This window comes from Lagopus muta, chromosome 30 (assembly GCF_023343835.1).
Source record: "Lagopus muta isolate bLagMut1 chromosome 30, bLagMut1 primary, whole genome shotgun sequence".
Lineage (NCBI taxonomy): Eukaryota > Metazoa > Chordata > Aves > Galliformes > Phasianidae > Lagopus > Lagopus muta.
In genome coordinates, this window is record NC_064462.1 from 493,160 (window position 1) to 514,762 (window position 21,603).

At 45.8% G+C, this 21,603-nt stretch overlaps 1 protein-coding gene across 13 annotated transcripts; it reads left to right on the forward strand.

The window, feature by feature from the left end:
- Positions 1–313: 313 nt before the first annotated feature.
- Positions 314–17,162, forward strand: LOC125686033 (maternal embryonic leucine zipper kinase-like). 13 transcript variants are annotated; one of them, XM_048929661.1, is made up of 9 exons: positions 314–400; positions 837–953; positions 1,495–1,638; positions 3,343–3,420; positions 4,480–4,572; positions 5,679–5,781; positions 7,815–8,997; positions 10,284–10,408; positions 14,177–17,162. In XM_048929661.1, the coding sequence occupies exons 2-7, from the start codon at positions 942–944 to the stop codon at positions 7,841–7,843; spliced, it is 459 nt and encodes a 152-aa protein (XP_048785618.1). In that variant the 5' UTR covers positions 314–400; positions 837–941; the 3' UTR covers positions 7,844–8,997; positions 10,284–10,408; positions 14,177–17,162. The 13 variants fall into 13 exon arrangements, 7 of the variants coding, with proteins under 7 accessions (XP_048785618.1, XP_048785619.1, XP_048785617.1 ...); XM_048929662.1 differs by having other exon boundaries at positions 8,911–8,997; XM_048929660.1 differs by lacking the exons at positions 10,284–10,408; positions 14,177–17,162 and adding an exon at positions 9,724–9,748 and having other exon boundaries at positions 7,263–7,867; positions 8,911–8,997.
- The last annotated feature ends 4,441 nt before the right edge of the window (positions 17,163–21,603 follow it).

Below are 21,603 nucleotides of genomic sequence, written 5' to 3' on the forward strand. Positions count from 1 at the left end.
TAGGCTACTGGCTGCGCAGAGAGGTGGCGGGGTTGCCGTCCCTGGCAGCGTCCAAGAGGCGTCTGGATGAGGAGCTGCGAGATCTGGTTCAGTGCTTGTGGGAGCAGTGGTGATGGGAGGGCGGTTGGGACTAGATGATCTTGCAGGTGGTTTTCAACCTTGTGATTCTATGATTCTAAAGCTGTAGTCCAGCCCTGCTGCTGCTCTGTGGCACGAAGCTCTGAGCAGTGCTCTGTACTGTTAGCGTAAGGGAAGTCTGAGCCTTGCAGTGTGATTCACAGTCAACTTTTAGCATTTTTGTTTTGAATTTTAGGTGGTTTTGCAGAGGTGAAACTCGGACGGCATCTTTTTACTGGTGGAAAAAGTTGGAGCAAAAATCATGGACCAAGTTGCTTTAGGGGTAAGCCAAAAGGTATTTAAATATGATGACACCTTCTGTTGGAGTTGTGGAGTTCTCGAGAACACAGAGAGGTGGTACATAGAAATGTAGCCTACTTTTGAAAGATGCTGTAGGAGTGGAAAAAGTTCAGCAGAACACCACAAATCTTGTTCCTCGTTGTTCAGAGGGCAATGTTCTCTGGCTGGAGGAAGTTCAACAGTACTACAGCAACTTTAACAAAATGCTAGTAAAATTACTGGATATTTTACCTTTCAGCTTTCTCTGATCTGTGTTTTACAATTCCTATGGGAGTGATGTCAGCCATTGCTGAGTTGATGCTGAATTGTGTACTGTCACATACAGGCTTTGACATCTTATGTTACACAGTAGTCAGATGTGGTACCTGGTGTGCCAAATTAGTTAGCAATTTCATAGCTTGCTTTTATGGTCTCTTAAGGATGACTTGCCTCGTGTTGGAACAGGAGTTGGTGCCATGAAGAACTGAAGTCAGCAAGATGTTTGCCAATTGTATCATGTAACAGAGACATCAAAGAAAATATTCATGGTCTTGGAGGTAAGAAATAGTGCTTGTGCCACGCTTAAGGCTACTGTTTTTATCTTTAGCAGCAGACAATACTATAGAAATGAAGCTGAAATGAAATGATTCTTAAATATCTCAGTGGTGAATGGGTTCAAGATTCATTGGTTTTAAAATGAAGAATGCAATGTTCTATATTCTGTCTTTCTGTAAAAGGCACTAATCAGCATTCACAGTAAGGGAACTGGTTTTAATTCCTAACTCACACTTCAGTTTTTAAAGTAGCATCTGCAAGGTCTGCAGGACACCAGAGCCCCCACGTTGTTGCCATCTCCTGAGTGATTTATGCCACCCACGACATTGAGTGCAGTGCCTCAGTTACCAGATTGGAGGCAAGGGTCAGATTGTGTAGCTTGTGTGGTGTGCCACAGTGCTGGCCCATGGCATAACTGGAGCACTCTGTACTGCTCTGAGCACGGGGAATGGTGTCCTGTGCTTGCTGTGCTCTCACTGCTGCTTATTTTTCTCGGATGCATTCTAAATACGTTGTCAGATAACTTTACCTTTCTCATTAAAGCACTGTCCTGGAGGGAAGCTGTTTGATTATATTGTTTCTAAGGACCACCTTTCAGAAGAGGAAGCTCGAGTCTTTTTTCGACAGACTGTTTCAGCACTTGCTTATGTTCCCAGTCAGGGTCATGCCCACAGAGACCTCAAACCAGTAAGTCTGAACTGTATTCAGTCTTTCATAAATAACAATGAGCGTGTTTTTATTTTTCCATTGGGAGAGAAAGTTGTCCCTTTGTGGTTGTGGTTTATTTAACCTGGCAGGTGCCTGAGCATCACGCAGTGCTTCACTCAATCCACTCCTTTCCAGTGAATTGCAGGAGGTAATGGAAGGGGGAAGAAAACCACACAAAGTAGAACTCATGGGTTGAGATAAAATTATTTACTGAGGTAGAGGAAGGGAAAAGGATAACAGTTCTGATGAATGCAAAAGCAATTGCTCACCACCTACCAATCAATGTCCAGTTAGGCTCCTCGTAGTAGAAGAGATTTACATGAACTTCTACGCCCTTCAGAACTCCTTCCACACCATGTCATATGGTGTGGGATATCCCTTTGGCCAGTTTAAGTCAGCTGTCCTAATTCTGTTCCCTCTCACTTCCTTGGGCTCTCAGCTGAGAATGACTTTGGCTCTGTGCAACACTGCCTAGCAGTAACTACAGGTGTCAGCGTGCAGTGTGCTCCAGTTTTGTGCCTCAAGGAAGAGTGGTCCTTCAAACAAACAGTGGCTATGCAGAGTATGGGATGAGGTGCATGCCTTGGCTCCATCCAGTGGGTTTTCTGTCACTGAAGGCTTTAAGCATGGGTTAGATACTGGAAGGTTTGAGTCTTTCTACACAAGTAGGTTAGAACTTTGCATTTCTTAAGTTGCTGATATCGCCGAGTAAAGCAAATCATTACAGCACAAGCATTTTCCTAGGCATCTTATGAAATCCTCATATCTAAAGAATCTTTCCCCTCTGAAAAATAAAGCATTGCCTATACTTTTTGCAAGGAACTGGCTTCCAGCTGAAAAGCTGGTGGATTCACAGGCTCAGACAGTAACTTGGAATGGAGGTGACTTCTAGAGATTTGTGCCTGAACCTGCTGCTCCGAGAATCCTGACACCAAGTTTCTCAGAGCTTTTTCGTTTTCATGCTCAACCTCTCCCAAGGATGAGGCTGCATGCTCTCTGTGGGCAATCTGTTCAATGCTTGAGCAGTTTTGTTTCCTTCTGTCCAGTCTGCTGTTTCCATGAATGACTGTTTTCGGTCACTATCCCACCATGACCTGCTGTACGGATTCTCAGGAATCTGTCTTCCTTTCTTCATGCCTCCCTAGTGGGCGTTTAGAAGTTGCCATGAGGTTCCTCTGCACTCTGAACAAACCTCTTTCTCCCCAGTTTCTCTTCTCTGAGTGGGAGCTTCAGCTCCCTGCACTGACTGGAGGCCATCCACAAAGCTTGCTTCAGGTTGTTATCTTTCCCAGCCAAAAACTAACTACAGTATTGTAAATGTGGTCCAATGAGTGTGCAGCAGGGGTGACTTGTCCTGGTCTGGTTGTGCTGCTTTTGAATGCAGCCCATTATCCTGTTGTGCTTTTTTTTCTGTCAACACACACTGCTGGCTTGCATTCATCTTGTGGTCTTTCACCACTTGTCCTCCTAGTCCCCGGGCCCTTTCTAACCCACCTAGGGTATGGGAACTTGTTAGCAGTCAGTGAAAATCTCTGAGAGACAGAGACAGAGAGACAGAGAAAGAGAGACAGAGACAGAGAGAGAGAGCTAACCACTGACCACATGAAGAAATAACAGAAGAGAAAATATGTTTCCTTGAGCATTCAGGTGAAAATAATTCCTGACTGCTTTTTCATTCACCAGGAAGATCCGCTGATTGATGAGAAACATGTTTCTCATAATTTGAAGCTGACAGACTTTGGACTCTGTACAAAGCCAAAGGTAAGAGTATCTGAAATCAAATATAATGTGCCCCCAAGTAATGCATGTTTTTCTACAGTATGCAACAGGGACTTGCCCAAACACCCTACATTCAAGCTGTCTCTGTGGTTGACATGCAGTTGCATCTTGCTTGGAAGGGCCTTAGCTGTGTGAGAGTGAACAGATTGCTCAGAAGCACACTCAGATTCTTTTCTCTACCCAGACTTCCTATTTTCACAGTCTAACTGTAGATAATCTTGTACGTGTATCACCTGTCTTATGCAAGGGCCTGCCATAGGAGCACTGGGCTGGCATGCCATTATCTCTTCAAAGGAACTGTGTGTAGATTGAGATTATGGATAAAACCAAAGAGTTTTGCAGGTGACAAACAGATCCTGTGGTTGCATATGCTTGAACTGAATTGTTTCTTGATCTTAAAATGGCTTGCTAGGAGCCTTTACTTAACATGCCAGATGGGTGCTGGTGAGAAAGAATTCAATGGGAAGAGTGCCTTCCTGATTCAAAGAGAATTACTTATCCTCAAATCGCTTTTCCTGGCCAAATTTAGAGCCTCTCGCAGGTAATCAAGACCAACAGGCTGTTGTCCCAGTGGTATAATGTCATCTTGCTCTGACCTGTTTAGCACAAAACCCAAGTAGAGTAATAGGATACTCTGAATAAGGAAGTATTCTACCAGTTGTTCTTTGTCAAGTTTGTAAAGTGATTGCATGAAATTGCTCTAAATGACCAGCGAGCCTCAAACACAACAGCTCTTGCATGACTTCTTTCTCAGTTTGGTGTTTGCACAGACAGTTCATCTTAGTAGGTGATCAGCTGAGGAAAATAATGCATCATGCCAAGGATACATCAGATAAGTGAGCAGCTTGGGATCTGTGTATTTGTACAGTGCTCATGGTCTTAGACAATATTTGCTTAGTGAGGTCACCTATTGAATGAAAGCCAAATATGTAGTGAATGAAAGTATGCCCAGGAGAAGAAGCCTCTGAGGCTTCTGAAGTGTCACTGCAGAAAGCATGGACTCTGTTAAAGCAAACTCTTCTGTTTTCTGTGTTATTCCAGGGAGGCCTTGATGACCGCCTGAACACGTGCTGTGGAAGCCCAGCATGTGCAGCACCAGAGCTAATCCAGGGCAAAGCCTATATTGGCTCAGAGGTATGCAGACCAGAGTTTGTTTTGCACCTCTCCCCTCTTTCCCTCCCCAGAGAGCGATTAAAGGCAGTGCAGCTCAGATACGCTCACTTGGTTCCCCTCCTGAATTCTGCTGGGTTGCGTTGCTCAGTAGCTCTCAGAAGCTGTCAATGGCCACAGACTGAAAAGTGCAATGGGCCGCAGTTCACACAGCTGGCTGGTTTGTCTCTGGCTGATCCTCATCTGTCTCCACCAATTGTTCCCTACTTTGGGGCTCTGTAAAACAGCAACTTCAGAGATCTCCTACTATTAGTAAGTTTTTGAAAGAGCAATTTGCTCTGCTTATTGTCCATCATTGGTCAAACTCTTGTGCGGTCTCAGGATCTTACATGTTTTGTTAGACTTGTCTTTAGCTTCCAAGTTGTGTTGAAGACTTGCTTCCACTGTGATGCTCAATGTACTAAAAATTGAGAGATGAAAACGTGAAGAGTTTTTCCAGCCTTGATTTCATGTCTAGAACTTTGGAACCCACTACTTGCAGTTGTTCAACTGGTCTGGTTTGAAATGCCCTGGTGCTTGTTGAATTGCTCTGCTGTTAAAGATGGAGCAATTCTTTCGGGTACCATTGCACCGCTGTTGATGGCTTCTAATTCTTGCTTTCTTTGTTTTCCACAGACTGCTTTTCAAGCCTCCTTTTTCTTTACAGTCAAAGTGAGAATTGCACTGTGAGGCGTAGAGCCTTGTTGTGCCTGTACATAAAGAGAACAGCAGCAGAGCCTCACAGCTGACTGCTGGCAGCTCTCGTTGTAGCCAGTAGCACATAACTGTGCCAAATCCTTTGTGATGGGTTTGATTTCATTTTTGCCAGTGAAATCCTTGTAGGTATAAGGTACTGCAGAAGGGTGATGAGCTAAGATGGAGATACTGGTTTTCGTGGTGCTTTAAGTTGAGCGGAAGAGCAATTGAATTAGGGTCATATGCTTTGTCTGGAGCCATAAGGTTTTTTTCCTGGGGGAAAGAGCCAGCTTTTCATAGGCTGCATGTGGCCTTTGGCAAGGGCAGACAATGCAGTCTGTCAGTAAGGCATTTTAGGTGCTTCAGGTTTGTAAACTTGTCCTTTTATTTTTCAGGCAGATTTTTGGAGCATGGGTGCACTGCGGTACGCTCTGCTGTGTGGGTTTCTTCCTTTTGACGATGGCAGTGTGATGGCACTCTACAGGAGGATAACAGGAGGTATCGATGGTGCTAGAATACACTGAGAAGGGAAATAGCTGAGCATGACGAGAGGCCTTGCTTCTCTGATGGCAGAACATGCTGAGCTGTGCTGTGTGTGGAAAGGCCTGTCTGCTGAATATTGTCCCCTTTTTTGCTGCTTTGTCTACCAGTATTTTGTGGGTTTGGTTCTGCACTTGGTTGGCCTATGCGGCGCTGTAGCCTGATTTTATAACATGGTAGCATGCAGAGTTTGAGGAGAAGTGTTTGCTTGCCAATGGGCTAATTTCTGTATCTGGTTCTTCAACTGGCTGCTCCCTGTACTACCTGTAGTAAAAATAGAAATACATCGTTTGATTTACCAGAAATGAATGTTATGGAATGCCAGCTCTTCTCCTGTCTAGGAAGAGCACAGTTCTGCAGCTGCTATCAGAATTTCCTCTTCCAGAACCAGGAGGAAATGTAGGACCCCACTGATTGCCTTTGAATTCAGCAGTTCGTTCTGTTTCCTTTCAGAGCGCACAACAAGCTGAGCGTGTGAATCAAGTGACACGGCTTTTCAGGCTGGTGTGAACTGTGTTGTGCACTGAGCCTTTGTCCCTTTGTAATTAGGACGTTGTCCATGTCTGCAGGACTGCAGAAAATCCTTTGTGCTAATCACTACCCCAATTTGCAGAACGTGGCAAATGGAAAATGATCCAACTGCTTCAGGTGCACATTCCCTTAAAATTGTGGATAGTTTTGGACTGCGAGTCTGTAAGCAGAATGGAGCTCTTAAAGCTGTCCAAGATTGTTTCTGCACCATTTAGTTCTATCTGTCTGATGCACACAGGAGCTGAGGGCTGCAGTGCTTGAACTGGTGGAACTTGTTTAAGTGAACTGGGATGAGCAAGTTTCAGAACTGAGTCAGAATGCAGTAAAAAATGGATACTCTCACAAGTATTAAGATACTGGCTTGCTATTTCTGCACTGAATTTGTTTTGATTTTATGTGGCTGTGATCTGAAAAGTGCTTGGAATGCAGACACCGAGGCATTGTTGTGTCATTGACTGTCACACGTTACAGATCCTGAGATATCCTGGAATCTAAAACTCAGAACTGGTTTAAGTCTACTGCTTGAATCCAATCACAGCATCTGTGTTCAGTGTTCTTTTCCCTGCAATGCTCCACATCACTTCATTTGGGAAATACTTAAGGAAATTGACTATGTGCCATAACTGCTGTTAGAACAAAGTATTTCTGGTGTGCTGTTGGGCATTTTGTAGCTCTTGTGAGCAGTTTCCCTTCCAGCATTGCCCTCAGCCAAGCACGTGTGAATTTTTACCATTACATTTGTTCAAGCTGTTCTTAAAGCAGAGTTTGTAATCTCTGTTCCTACGCTTTGAAAGGAAAGAGATGTCAATATCATCCAAATAATTTAATAGTTCCTTTTGAGCTAGTTGTTGAAGGTTCATTCTCAATCCTCTCTTATTTTAGTGAAGAAAATAACTTTTTTATTGCAGAGAGGAAAAGACACTGTTCCAAAATGGCTTTCCCCTAGCAGCACGCTGCTACTTGACCAACTGCTGCAGGTGAAAGGGCTGCTTCTATTCAGATTGATGTACAAAATGTTGTTGCATCAGCTCAAAGCATTGATGGAGTGCTTAGAAAATATGTGGTGTTTAAACAAGTTAAACTGCTCCACGCCTGATGTCCTTGAAGAAAAGGTTAGCATTGCCTTGTGCTGAAAATTCTCCAATAGTCACGTAGTACTAGTTAATGGTTATAGAAATGATTGCAGTTTTAATAACTACACAGTCTTCAAGCAGCTTGCATTTGGATGTTCTTAATTGTGCTGTGTAATTAAAAGTGATCTGTACACAAAAGCTGTTTCTCCAAGGAAGCTGAACGTACTGAGTGTGCCTTTGGGCTGTATCTACGCAGTCTCACATACAAAATGCTCGTGGAACATTTACTGTAACCATAGGTGCTGTAACTGTTCTTCACAGCTCAGGTGTTTGACCTTCCTTCTGGTGAAGGGAATAAATACTGCTGGTCTCTATTTGTGCTTCCAGGCACCTTGAAGTTGTTAGGAAAAGAATAACTGTCTGCAGTTCTTCTCGGTGATGTAAGTAACAGCTTGAATGTTGCTGCCCACTAGGCAGACCCAAAGAAGCAGATGACAGTTAAACTCCTGTGAAATCACCCTTGGCTCATGCAAGGTTATTCTGGTGCTGTTCAGTGGCAAAGTAAATACCCAGTAAGTACACGCACTCGAAGAAGCCTAAGTATGTTCTGGAGTCTTTCCTGGACCACTGGCATCCTCTCAGAATGGGAGTGATAACACATTTCTTCAGAGGCTGCTGACAAGTGGTGACTCTCCAGGGTCCATTTTGGCACCTTCAACACCTTTGTCAGTGACAGAGAGAATGGAACTAGAGAGCACCTTCAGAAAGCTTGCAGGCAGCCCCGTGCTGAGAGGTGCGGTGGATCAAACAGGAGGTAGGGATGTCTCATCCTGGTGGCATTCAGGGCCGGGTTGGATGAGGCCCCGGACAGTTTGATCTGGTGAGTTGCAGCTCTGCAACTTGGAGCTTGATGGTCTTTAAGGTCCCTTCCAACTCAAGCCGTTCTATGATTCTCTGGAACTGTGCTTGTGCTCCTTATCTCTCAATTGTCTGACCTGTGTGAGAGGTTGGGGTAGCGGGGTTGGGGTGGGAATTGGGGGTGCGAGGGAGATTCTTGCTGCAGATACTGAGAAGTTGCTGTGTATTTGCAGCCAATGGCTGCTGCTGGCCTCTGGGTGCCACTGTTTCTCTGAAGAACAGCTGTGCTGATGGTACACCACTGTGCTGTGCATGCCGTGCAACTGAATAATTAAGAGGGGACAGAGGTGTAACTTGTGCTCTAGTGAAAATCTCATCTGCTGACAGGCTTTTGTACTTGAATGCAGAACCTGTTGCCACAGAGGGACCAGTTGCTGAAGCGTGGTGACTCTTTCTGTTTACTCCTTGCAGTATTTAGCCCTGATGCTAACTATTTAAAATAGAAAATCTGAAATGGTGGCTAACTATTGGCTTGATTGGTGCATATCAGAAGACTATCATGGTGATAGTGGCTCTGTGAGATGACTTGGAAGCTGTTTCTTCAGTACAGGTCTTGTTCTTGCAGCTGGGGCACCTTGATGAAGACTGTGCAACAGAACTTGCTGTGTTTCACAACCAGAGCAGAGAGAGTATATTGGCATTAATATCAGAGGTAATGAATGTATGTAACTCATTGTATTTAAGCTCACTACTGCAGTAAATAACCTTTCTGTATTAACAGACTCTAATGCTTGCTTCTTCTCAAACGTGAAATCTTTCATACCTTTCAGAGCTAAGGTACCCCCGCTGAACTCCATAGTCTATCTGTAGCTAATAACTACATTTCTGAAGTTCACACTATTTGTCTGCTTTAATTTTGTTTCCTAAGCCTTTCTGTTATTTTGTACCATGTTAAAATCCTGATGAATCTCTGGAAGTCCAGATAGACTCAAAACAGGAACTTATGGATGCACAGCAGGTGTCAGGTGCTGGCTGAACTCACTGCTCTGAAATGTTTCATTAATAAGTGGAAAATATCAACTCCTCGCTCAGACAACGAAACAAGTTTTGGGAATTACAGCTCACAAACTCTTAAAGAAATGAATCCATCCCAGTAGCTTTTGAAAATGAATGAGAAAAGCTAAACTGAGTGCTTGTAGAAATATTGTATCAGTGTTACTAATGACATTCCAAGCTGCAGAAGAGATTTAAAACACGATGTGTACTCTGGCTTTAACCTGAATCTGAAAACTGTTTCTTGAAATTGAATTGTCTTTCTATTAAATAGAAAGTGGTAGAACTTGGAAGGATTGTTAAGATTTCCAGATAACTTTAGTAGGAATAGATATAAAATGTAAGTTTTACCTAGGAGAGACATTTCTACTTTTTTTTTTTTCAGGTGCAGAAAATAATGAGAACAATCTAGCTACAAGGGAAGAAGTTCTTCCATGTTAGTCTGTGATATTTTCACAGTCCTTTATCAGAGGACTTCTAATGCCTTATAAGTAATTCAAGCTCATTGTGCTACACTGTGAGTCTATCAAGCAATTTACCCATGGTTCTCATAGCAGTCAAAAAGCTGCTGAAAATCAAGTTGAATGTTGATGCTCCTTGGAGCTGGGCTGAAACATGACCCCCAAAAATGGGAGTCCAGCTGAAATACTGTGCAAAGTGCATTAATAGGAGCTTTGCCATTCACTCCAGTAGAGCCATTCTGGCACCAGCTTTACTTTTCACTTTCAGCAATTGTACTGCTCTCAAGCAAAAACAAGAGCAGTCTGCTTCTCTATCTTAAACTTGTTGTGTGAGCAGCTAAGGTCTGAAACTAGCCTGATGTGATCAGACGTGAAGGTTGCACATCAAGGGGAAAATATTCCAGACATGCAGAAACGTTCAGAACGCTAAGCTTTCTTTGTACTGACAACTTCTCTGAAGAGATCTAAATACTCTTGTTTTCAGGTGGAATCGTGACCAGATGTCACAGCCTATCTCTTGCTTCAATCCAGGAAGGTTCGTGGCAAGCGCATCCACTTAAGGATTCCATCACAAACGACGTGCAGTACAACACAGCCAGCAAGCCAGGGGTAAGTGTTAGAGTTCAGCACAACATTCTGGTAAAAACACTGCTGTGTGCTAAAGCTCTGCCTGGGTAAACAGCCTGGTGGCCTCAACATCTGTAAGAGAGATGTGTGCAGCCAGTCTTGGTCGTCAGATCTTGTTCTATGATAAGGCCCCCCACTTTGTGTATGAAGGCAGAGGATGTAATCCTTCTAGATTTCAGGGAGGCCTTTGATCCTGTCCCTCGTGGCATCCTTCCAGACAAGTCATCCAAATGTGAGATGGACAGGTACAGGCTATACTGAGTGGCTCAGTGGCAGAGCTCAAAGAGTCACAGTGAATGGGGCTCCCATTGACTTGGACGCAGGAGAGGCGTGCATCCTCTGCAGGTTTTCTTAAACAGCTGATGATATTTAACTGGGAAGTGCTGGAGGCACCCTGGAGGGATGGGAGACCTTGCAGAAGAATCTAGATAGATCAGAGCGTTAGGCAATCAGCAGAGGAAAATGCCAGACATTGTACCAGCAGTGGAATAGGAACAAACATACAGATGAGGAGACAAGTGTCTGGAGAGCAGTACTAGGACAGGGTCTAGAGGTGGTGGGGACAGCAAGTTTAACATGAGCCAGTGGTGTGCCCTGGCAGCCAGGAGGAGGGGAACAAAGCTGCTAACAGGACTGGAAGGTGTGTGCTCTGGGGAGAGGCTGAGGGCACTTGCATTGCCTAGTCCAGAGAAGAAAAGGCCAGGAGATGACCTCTTTGCTCTCTGCATCTCCCTGAAGAGGGGAGAACAGAGGAAGGTGCTGTGTTTACCTGGGAACCAATGACAGGACGATCAGGAATGGCCCAGAGCTGCATCAGGGGAAGTTCAGACCAGACAATAGGAAACATTTATTTACTGTTAGTGTGGTCAGCTGCTGATACAGGCTTCTTAGGCTGGTGGTTGATTCCCCACCAAAAAAAATCAAAGCCATACAGAGTTGAAGTTAGGCAAAAAACTCGAGGTGATTGCTCTTGAAGAAGGACCTTGCACAGAGAAATGCCCTTTTGCTGCATGTTCCCCGTCGGCCGTGAAGACCGATAGTACTATTGAGGTTGGAGATCTTCCTGCTCTGGATTGGTTCCTTTCATTGTCTCTTGGTGGATTGTTTTCTCCAATCTTCAGGACTGTGAGATCTGCCAATGCTTGCAGAGTCTCAATTTAGTCTTTCTTACTTCCTTATCTTGCAGTTAGAGTAAGCTCTGTGGCTTTCTTTACTTGCAGCTGGGTGAAAGTCCAGCAGTCTGTTTCCTTAGGCTTCAGCAGATTTAATTGCATCTTCTAAGCAAGTTCTGTGCAAGATTATTCTATTCAAGTAGCACAACAAATTAGAGAACAAGAATAGCCTTATGAATATAGAATCATAGAATGGTATGGATTGGAAGGGACCTTTAAGATTATCTAGTATTTATAGGCAGGGAATACCTCCCCCTAGATCAGGCTGCTCAAAAGTCCTATCCAGCCTGGCTTTGAATGCTTGGAAGGAGGAGGCATTCACAACCTTGCTGGACAACCTGTTGCAGTGTCTCACCATCCCCACTGTAAAAAGTTTCTTCCTAATATGTAGTCTAAATCTACCCTTTTCCAGTTTAAGCCATTTCCCCTTGTCCTGTCACTACCTGGCCTCATAAAAAGTCCCTCCCCAGTTTTCCTGTAGGGCCCTTCTGGTACTGGGAGGCCACTACAAGGTCTCCTTGGAGCCTTCTCTTCTCCACATCGATGAGCTCCAGCTCTCTCAGCCTTTCCCTACAGGTGAGGTGTTTCAGCCCTCTGATCATCTTTGTGGCCCTCCTCTGGACCTGCTTAACAACTCCGTGTCCTTGTGCTGAGGGCTGCAGAACTGGACGCAGTACTGCAGATGGTGTGTCAGTGAGAGCAGAGCAGAGGGGCAGCATCACCTCCCTTGAACTGCTGGTCACAGAATCACAGAATTGCAAGGTTGGAAACGACCTGCAAGATCATCTAGTGCAACCACCCTCCCATTCCTATTAGTGCCACAAGCTACTAAACCATATCTCGTAGCTAATAATAATGTGATTTCTGTGATCACAGTGAGTTAGTCTTTCACACCCAGATCATTAGTCTTTCTGGGTTCAGCAACAGTGAAGTTGCTCTATCTATCTAGCTGGCACTTGTGACATGGGTGCCAGGTAGGTCTGGTTAGTGCTGCTATTGAAAAAATGCATTATGCCCTCACATACGATGATGAAAATCACGTAACACAGCAGCCTACCAGTCCTTCCACAGTAGTCAGAACAAACTTCACCTGCCTGCCTGAAGATAAGGCATCTGAATACATGCTCAACCTGCCAAAATACATGAACAGCAAATGCCTCTAATTAGAACTGGTCTCATGTGAAGACAAGAAAGTGAGAGAATGTAACCTTTCACATAACCTGGCATTGTTCAGCCTGGGGAAGAGATGGCTCAGGAAGATCTTATTGTGAGTGAATACCTGGGCTGAGGATGCAAAGAAGGTGCAGCCAGGCTCTTTTCATTGGTGCCCAGTTGCAGGACATGGGCAGAAACTGGACTGCAAGAGATTCTGTCTAAACATCAGGAAAAAATTCTGTGTGTGGGTGACCAAGCACTGTCACACGTTGGCCAGAAATGTTGTGGAGTTTCCCTCCTTGGAGATTTTCAAAAGCTGACAGAAATAGTTTGGGGCAGCCTGCTTTAGGTGACCCTGCTTGGGCAAGAACGTAGGACCAGGTGAGCTGCGAAGTCCCTGCCAACCCAGTGTGTGATTCTGTGAATTTGATGGCACAAGAGTATGCGTAACACCACCTTATTGGAAACAGTTTTATGTGTAAGGAAATTCCAAAAAAATCATTATGGCCTACATTTCTTCTGAAACACAATAGTCACGATATCCTGCTCAGGCATTCATATTGTAATGGAACGTGATTTCAGTTACAGAATAGAGATTGCCCATAGCTAGCAGCCCTCTGGAAAGGGCTTTTTAGTAAGTCATCATAGAGCTTCCCTAGATCTGCTGTTTCTGCTTTCACTAGCAATGAGACACGTGATCGTTGTGACATCTATGAACACAGGTCAGGAGACACTTATCTGTCAGTAGAACGGAGCTTCCAAAAATGCCTCCTTTCTATCTCAGGACTGATAAGGTAGCTGTATGCAGTATTGGCAAAGTGGTATGAAATAAGTCCATGGGAAGGATGTTCCTGAAATCATAATGAGCTGTTAGAAACAAAAGATGTTTTGAGACCACAGTCATGTGTGGTGTGAGATGTGAAGGTTAGCAATCTTGACTGAAATACTGAATTCCATGATTCAGTAAAGAACTTTTGCCTGGGCTTCCTCATAGGCTTCCAAGCACTGCTTCAAGCAGTGCTGCAGATTGCACAGTTATATGTTTTGGATATGACTTGTTTACCTTTCTATGAGCCACTTTCAGACCTCACGGCATTCTGTTCTTCAGTTCTTTCCAGGCTGTTGTTTGACTTTTGTTGAAAAGAGCTTGTGGTCCAAGTCTCCAAATGGAAGGCTCTGAGATGCTGCTCTTGTTGACACAGGTTGTAAAAGATGACTGGAGCTTTAAGAATAATTTCCCTTCTGCTCTTGATATGAATGTCAAATCCACAATTACAATATTAAGAGCATGATATAAAATTGGGGCTGTTGGCATGTGGACTTCCATTAGCTGTTAGCCATAGTTAGGAACTTGCAAAGCAATCATATTTAGATTTTACTGGTATTATTTTTTTCTGATGAAATCTTCCTTTTAATCCTGCAGAAGAATCTCAACTGAACACTTCTTTTCAGTCTGAAAAGGCTGTGACATCTGAAGATGTGCCAGGTTGCAGCCATGTGCCACATGCATTTGGATCCATGGAATTTGCTGATGGAACTTCATTGTTTGAAGAATCTCCACTAGAAGAGTTTGTTCTAAATGCTCACAGAACAAAGCAGGTGTCTGAAGATCCAGTGCTAGTTTCTGACAGAAAAAAATACAATTCTTAATCCAGAAATCTGCTTCTCAGTGTGTATAATGCTTATTACATATTTAAGTATTTAGAGGACCTTGACCAAAGGGAGATACAGATTGAGCAAAGAAGTATGTTGAGCATAAATTGTGATGCCTTCTACCTGAAAGCCATGGTTCATTTGATGAGAACCTTAACTTCAGTGTTCGGTTTGCACTGAAACAGCGAGTAAGGAAACAAGCGAAGGAGTCAGTGAGGATTTTAAAACAAAATGGGAAGTGATAAGGCACAGTTAATAAGATTTTGGAGTTAGGCAAGAGGTGGACAGAGCTTTAAATGTACCGACAGAAATTCAATCTCTCTGTATTGGACAAGAAAACCCACAGTGAAGCAATTCAAATTTCGCAGCTAAAAAAGTGATAATTCATAGCTATGTTTAGATAAGCTGGTGAGGAGTAATCCTAAATGTAGAATTTAGATGAACAGATAGAAAAATGGCACTTGACAATCTATAAGAAGCAAACTCATTTTAGGGGAGAATCAGAGGTACTGAAGAGTTTTTAACTACTTTGCTCAATAGACAAGTAGTGTAGGATGTTTTTATGAGCATTGTGTCTGACCTGCTTAGATGTTAGAATTTCCTTGACAGTGACTTCTCTGGATGTGATTGCAGTACCTGGCAGCATTCAAGGTGTGATACTCAGCTGGGCGATATGGAATTCACACTGTCAGCTCCAGTGACAGGAAAAGTGGCATCTATGAAGCATGCAAAGAAATGTGGATGCAGAGTCAGCATTAAGAAATGCGCTGCCCTTTGCACTTCCTGCTTCAAAGGCCTCCTTTCCAAAGAGTGAGACACAGAAGCAAGTGCAAGGCAAACCCCTCCAGGCACCTCCTTCCACAGGTATGTTGTGTCTAACAGATGAGAACCTAGAACATGTGTAGCTTAGGGATTTTTTAAATTCAAACGTGAACACAATACTTGTAGATCCTAACCTTCTGTTTCTGGAAGATGTAGGTTTGGGGTTTTTTTGGTCACAGCGCATGTATTCACCAGCCTGTACATCTGACAGTGCACAGCAAGAGGTTTAGCCATATGTCAGGGCAGGTTACTCGTCTGTTCATTACAGAGGTTCTCACGGTTTCACAAGGAGGTGCCTTTAGATGCATCCAGATAATGAGACAATTGCTGTTCCTAAAACTGGCACGTGGTTCCACTTCTCGTGGAGATCTAGGAGAAAATTTCTTCAACGTTCATTATGGTTTTTTGTTTTCTTCTGGGCTGCTGTGTTGAGTGAAAGAAAAGGGTAAATGCTTTTATTTAACTGTGCTCTTATTGCATCTTGCTTCTAAATGAAATGTAACCTGTACTTTCACATATCTGCTTGGTGTGGCATTGAAAATACTGAGGCTAGCAATGTTAACAGCTGCATTTACGTGATGGACCAGAAACGTGTCCATGCTGTATCAGCTCCTCTGGGTTACAGAGATGTTTGTCCTCATCCTTTGTGTTGATACTGCACGTGTTCACTCTGCCCTTTAAAGTATTAAGCGCTTCTTACAGTTGAAGATTCTTCTGTTCCAAGTGCTAGGGAATATTGTTGAGAAATGCTCCATCTCTGCAGGCTAATATGTTACTAAGAGTCACTGAACATACCACTTTCCTTTGCTAAGTGTTCAACGAAGCGCATTACGAAGGCTGGTTGTTCACACAGGTTTTATTTTTGTCTTAAGACTGCATGTGGTAACTTCTGATGTTGGTCTTATGGCAAGCTTAAAAAGTGAAAGTAGGTATTTCTTACGTGAGAAGTGCAGAAGTGTGATTTCAGCTCATTTCTGTTAGATATTCCTGAGAGTTAAGCAATTAAAATACTGTTGTTGTTCTATTGGAAGTTCTTGCATTCAGGATAGTTAAAGCAGTGCTTAGAGATATAACAATAAATGGTGGGAGTATCTCTTGGAAGTGTTGAGAACATGGCTGTCTGGGGCCAACTGCTGCTATGGAAAGCTGAATCTTCGAGCTGTATTGAGTTGTCTCCACAAATGCAAAGCTGCTCCACAGAGCTCTTTTCCAACACATGGGCAATAGAACTTTTTAGGCCGTTATTCAACATGTAGTATTAACTGTGGTGATGCAACTCGCACCTTTCACATAAAGGAAAATGCTTGATGTGGAATGCAACCTTTTGACATAGTAAATTCCTCAGTGTTTGTCCTGAGACCAGTGGCAGAACAAGAAGCCAGTTCTGGTCCTCATCCCTTCCAAACTGTAGTACTGCACTGCGCCGGCCCCTCAAAGACTTGAATACAGAGCTCAGGGGGGATCAGTCTCAGTTTTCTGTTTAGTCTTGTTGTTCTAGTTAAAACCTATTTTATCACGCTGAAGATGCAGACTAGAGATAGATAGGAGGCTGGCTTTAAAAAAGTAATTGCTAATCGTGAGAAATCCTGACTGAAGAGAAGTCAATCCTCTACTGCAGAAACATACCTGCTTTGGTTTGGATACTTTCTTTCAGAGAGCCAGTGCACGACAGTCATCGCAGTTAAGAAGCCCAAAACACCAGCAAATACGTATGAACTGACAGCAACTGAGGTTCTTCCTGAGAGGAGGTAAGTGTGCAGTTATCTGTATATGTTCTTGGTTTAGAGCAGTGCTACCTCAATCAGTGAACAGCCTAGGAAGCATTGTTCACAACAGCAAGCTGTATTTCCTTTCTCTTGGTTAAAATTCTCCTAAAACCTCTTGTATTCCCTGGGAAACACTGAAAGCAGAAAATAAAAATTAAAACTAGAAGTCACTCATCTTCAGAATGCATTCCTGTTTTCCATAACATAAATCCCATCTTGTTCCATTTTCCCTGTGCTGCAGTTTTAAAAAGCATCTCTGAGCTTCAAGCTCAACTGACATGTAAGCAGAAACTCTCATAATACACGACACTTCCTTTTGTTTTCTTCTTTATCTGATCATATTCTAATAGTGCATATGAAATAACTACAGTCTGATTGCTGAGGAAAAGTGCCGCCACACTAACAGCTGCTGTTATTCCCAGTTGACCTCCTCCTCTCCAGAGGCTCCCAGTACCAACACTGCAATTCTCTCTGCAGAGGCTAGCCTCACTTCCAGTGCCCTGTCCTCTCCACCTCCCCCTGTGCAAGTCATGCTGTTTACAGCAGCAGTCTCCATCTGCAGCTCACTCTCTCACACCAAGTTCTGCTCGCAGGGAACGGTGTGGGGGGTTGCTCTCACCCCAGCACAGATGAACTCACTTTCTCTTTAACCCTTTTTCCTTTGTCGTACCCTCAGTTACACTTCCACATACCCTCCATTCTACTTCTGTATACCAGTAACAATTGCCTTTCTTATGCCATCAAAACAGTTTGTCCCATTCCTTTCACAATCCACAAATCAAACCGTACAGTTCTTCAGCTTCCACAAACACCCAGCACTTGGTCTCTCATGATTAGGGTACTCCATTATAAAACTGGTCCCATTATTCCATTTATGTTCCTAGTTCCTTATTTGATATTCCCCCCGGCCCTCCTGCAGCATCCTTCCAATGTGCCAACATACACCTGAGAGGTGTTTGTTTGTTTGTTCTGTTGGTATTTCTTTCCCTTGCGATCCTCCCATAGCGCTATTTTGTTGTTTTATTAGTTTATTAACGTTTCCACTAATTACTCCTTTTACCCTGAAGTTTCCCCAAAACAATCCCCAAAACTTGTTCCACCACTGTTGTCCACACTCCAGACACGAGTAACACCAATCCCCTTGCTGTATCTCTTTACAAGCTGAGCAGAGTATAACATAATCTGGATAAAATAATATGTGAAATATACACCTTTATTCCGGTCGGTCACTGTAATTTATGACATATAGGTTCCCATATTCATCCCACTCCAAAAAGTTCATTTGCATTTACACTAAAACCATTCAGATTCCCTTTTTCCCAATTTATCAAAAAGAAGAATTTTACTTCTTTATCGGTGAGCGAGAGGGATGGGAATGTAACAAATGAGCCTTGACATAAGGCACTTGATTAAGAATTGATTTTTTTAATGACAGATTCAATTTCGTTTTGAAAACCAAAACAAAACATTTGGCAATCAAAGAAAAGCTCTATAAATACTGGTTAATAAGCTTTAATATCATACCAAAATACTTTTTCACGTCAGTTAACGTAGTTAATAAGGTATTTGTGGGTTTTGTTTATATACATACAATATATGGCTTTATTTCACAAAAACAACAACAACGAACACCAAAGCATTGCTAACAGCAACAATTAGTCACCAAGATTCCCTTTTGAGCCCTTTTCACATTAACCAGAGCAGGGGTTGGCGTTAGACTTGGGTACATCAAGGATTTCGGTTCAGGATAGGGTTCTGAGAAAGAAACAGTCCTGCAAGAGGACTCGAGGTCGGGAACGGACTCCATCAGGCATGCAGACCCCCGGCCGCGTGCCACTGCCAGACCCTCGCCCCGAGTCCAACAGGAGCACCCCAACAAACAGCCCCGTGCCACCCTCAGCTCCGCGAGACCCCCACCTCCCCCAGCCCCCAGCCACAAGCGGCCCCCAAAACGCGCCCAGGCCTTCAGGGCTCCAGAGGGACGCCCCAAATGCCCGCGGGACCCCGCAAGTCCCCACGATCCACAGCCCAGCCCCGCAAGGAGCCCCATTCCGCATTCCGAGCCCCGGAGCCGCTCCCGGCCCCAAACCGCAGCCCCCCCCCCCCCCCGCTCACGTGACGCGCAGCCCGTGCTCCGCGCGTCGCCTAACGATGACGTCACGCCGCCGCACGGCCGTAGCCCGGGCATGCCCTCACTCGGCATGGCGGGCCGGGCACCGCCGGACGAAACGCGCACGCGCACGGCGTGGAGAGGAAGCCCGCCCTGGAGTCGAGCGACGGCCGCGGCGGCCAATCGGCTCTGCGGAGACGGGGGGGCGGGCACGCGCGTGCAGCCAATAGCGGCCGCAGACGTCACGCATCTCCCGGCCCCGTTCCCTGCGGTGGCGTGCCGTGTGTCGGAGGCGCAGCGCTGCCGTCAGAGCCGCCGGCCCGGCCGGGCTGCCGTGCCGTGTGCCGCCCTCCCGCAGTGAAGGTGCTCGGGGGGGCCTCAGCGAGGCGTCCGGCTGCAGGCTGCAGCTGCAGGAGAGCCCTGCTCCCTCGTGTTCCCTCTCCTCGGAGGCCATATCCTCCAAGCCCTTCCCCAGCCTTGCTGCCCTGCTTTGGAGCTGCTCCAGCACCTCCGTGTCCTTTCTGTGCTGAGGTGCCCAAATCTGAGCACCGAACTCCAGGTGAGGCCTCAGCAGTGCCGAGTACAGGGCAGGATGAGTTCCCTAGTCCTGCTCACCACTCCGTGCCTGATCCAAGCCTGGGTGCCGTTGGCCTTCTTGGCCACCTGGACACACTGCGGGCTCGTATTCAGCCGGCTGTCCGTCAGCACAAGGTCCCTTTCTGCCAGGCAGCTTTCCAGCCACTCCTCCCTAAGCCTTCAGGGTTGCCTGGGGTTGTTGTGACCGAAATGCAGGACCAGACACTTGGCCCTACTGAGACTCCAGCAGTCAGCCTTGTCCCACGGATCCAGTCTATCCAGGTCCCTCTGCAGTGCCTTTCTCCCCTCAGGCAGATCAACACTCCTCCCAGCTTGGTGTCCTCTGCTAACCTACTGAGGGCACGCTCAGTCCCCTCATCAATGTCGGTAGTAGAGATGTTCAATAGAAGCGGCCCCAGTGCTGAGCCCTGGTATATTGTATTATATTGTGTTACAGTGTGTTATCTTGCATTCTGATCTCTTGTTTAGTAAATTAGTTTGTTTCTCCTCAGAACGTTGCCGCTGTTTTGTTTTGGGGCCCATCTCTCTATCCTTTATCCCTGATCCCTTTCCGGGGTCCCTCCACCCTGCCAGTCACGGAACCGGGCCAAACCAGCCCATAAACTGTTGACAAAACCCCATTCCTGGAGACATTCGAGGTCGGGCTGGACGGGGCTCTGAGCGACCGGATCAAGAACCTCCTCAGACACTGTACACCTCCCCTACAGCCAGCCCAGGGCCTCACAGAAACCCACAGTCCCCATCAGCACCCCTTATCCCTTCCCTGGGCTCCCCCAGAACTCCCGTTTCCTCCTTCTGACTTCCCTTACCCCTCGGGTCACCCTTGGGATCTCACAGTCCTGACAGGACCCCCCTCACCATCCCAGGACCCCCATATCCCACCTGGGGCTCTGCTGCTCAACCCGGCGTCCTCAGTGAGCCGTGCCGCAGTGCTGCACCCTGAGCCCTTCTGCAGCGCTGCAGGACGGGACACACGCAGATCCCAGGGCAGTGGGCACAGCTCTGCGTGTCACCACCCGGCCCAGGAACGCCACCCTGCGCTGCCTGTGAAAGTCTTGCCTTGGCTCCTGGCACATCTTCCATCTCCAGAGCACACGAGCAGTGTCCCTCAGGCTGCGGCTCCGGGTTGACCCCGCAGCGTCCAAACGAGGCACCCTGCAGCAACCTACATCTCAGGATGGGCTGCAGCTGCGCCCCAGTGCCTTCATTACAGAGAGGAGAATGAAGGAGCGCAGCGGGGCATATTTGCTCCTGACATTTCCCCCGTCTGCATTGGCTGTGCCATGGGAGCGGCATTTGTCACAGAGCTGTGAGTGCAGGTGTGTGTGCATGCAGGGTGTGCAGAGATCATAGAATCACAGAACGGCCTGGGTTGAAAAGGAGCACAGTGCTAATCCAGTCCCAACCCCCTGCTGTGTGCAGGTCGCCAACCAGCAGCCAGGCTGCCCAGAGCCACATCCAGCCTGGCCTTGAATGCCTGCAGGGATGGGGCATCCACAGCCTCCTTGGGCAACCTGTTCCAGTGCCTCACCACCCTCTGGGGGAAAAACCTCTTCCTAATATCCAACCTAAACCTCCCCTGTCTCAGTTTAAAGCCTCTTGTCCCATCACCACCCACCCTCACACACAGCCCTTCCCCTCCTGTTTATATGCTCCCTTCAAAGACTGGAAGGCCACAATGAGGTCTCCCCAGGGCCTTGTCTTCTCCAAGCTAAACAAGCCCAGTTCCCTCAACCTTTCCTCACGGCAGAGCTGCTCCAGGCCTCCGATCATCTTAGAGGCGGTGTTGAACATCAGTGTGCATTGCACGTGGGTGTGAGCAGGGTGTTTCCACGTGAATGTTAGTTTTGCACGTGCGTGTGTGTGCACACGGCTGTGTGCAGGGCTGGAGCTGCACTCGTG

What these genes read in the sequence shown, in the direction of transcription:
- LOC125686033 (XM_048929658.1), top strand. An exon ending in AAGCCTATATTGGCTCAGAG is followed by an intron (nt 4,573 to 5,678) that starts GTATGCAGACCA and finishes TTTATTTTTCAG; the next exon opens with GCAGATTTTTGGAGCATGGG. An exon ending in CTACAGGAGGATAACAGGAG is followed by an intron (nt 5,782 to 7,262) that starts GTATCGATGGTG and finishes TTTTTATTGCAG; the next exon opens with AGAGGAAAAGACACTGTTCC.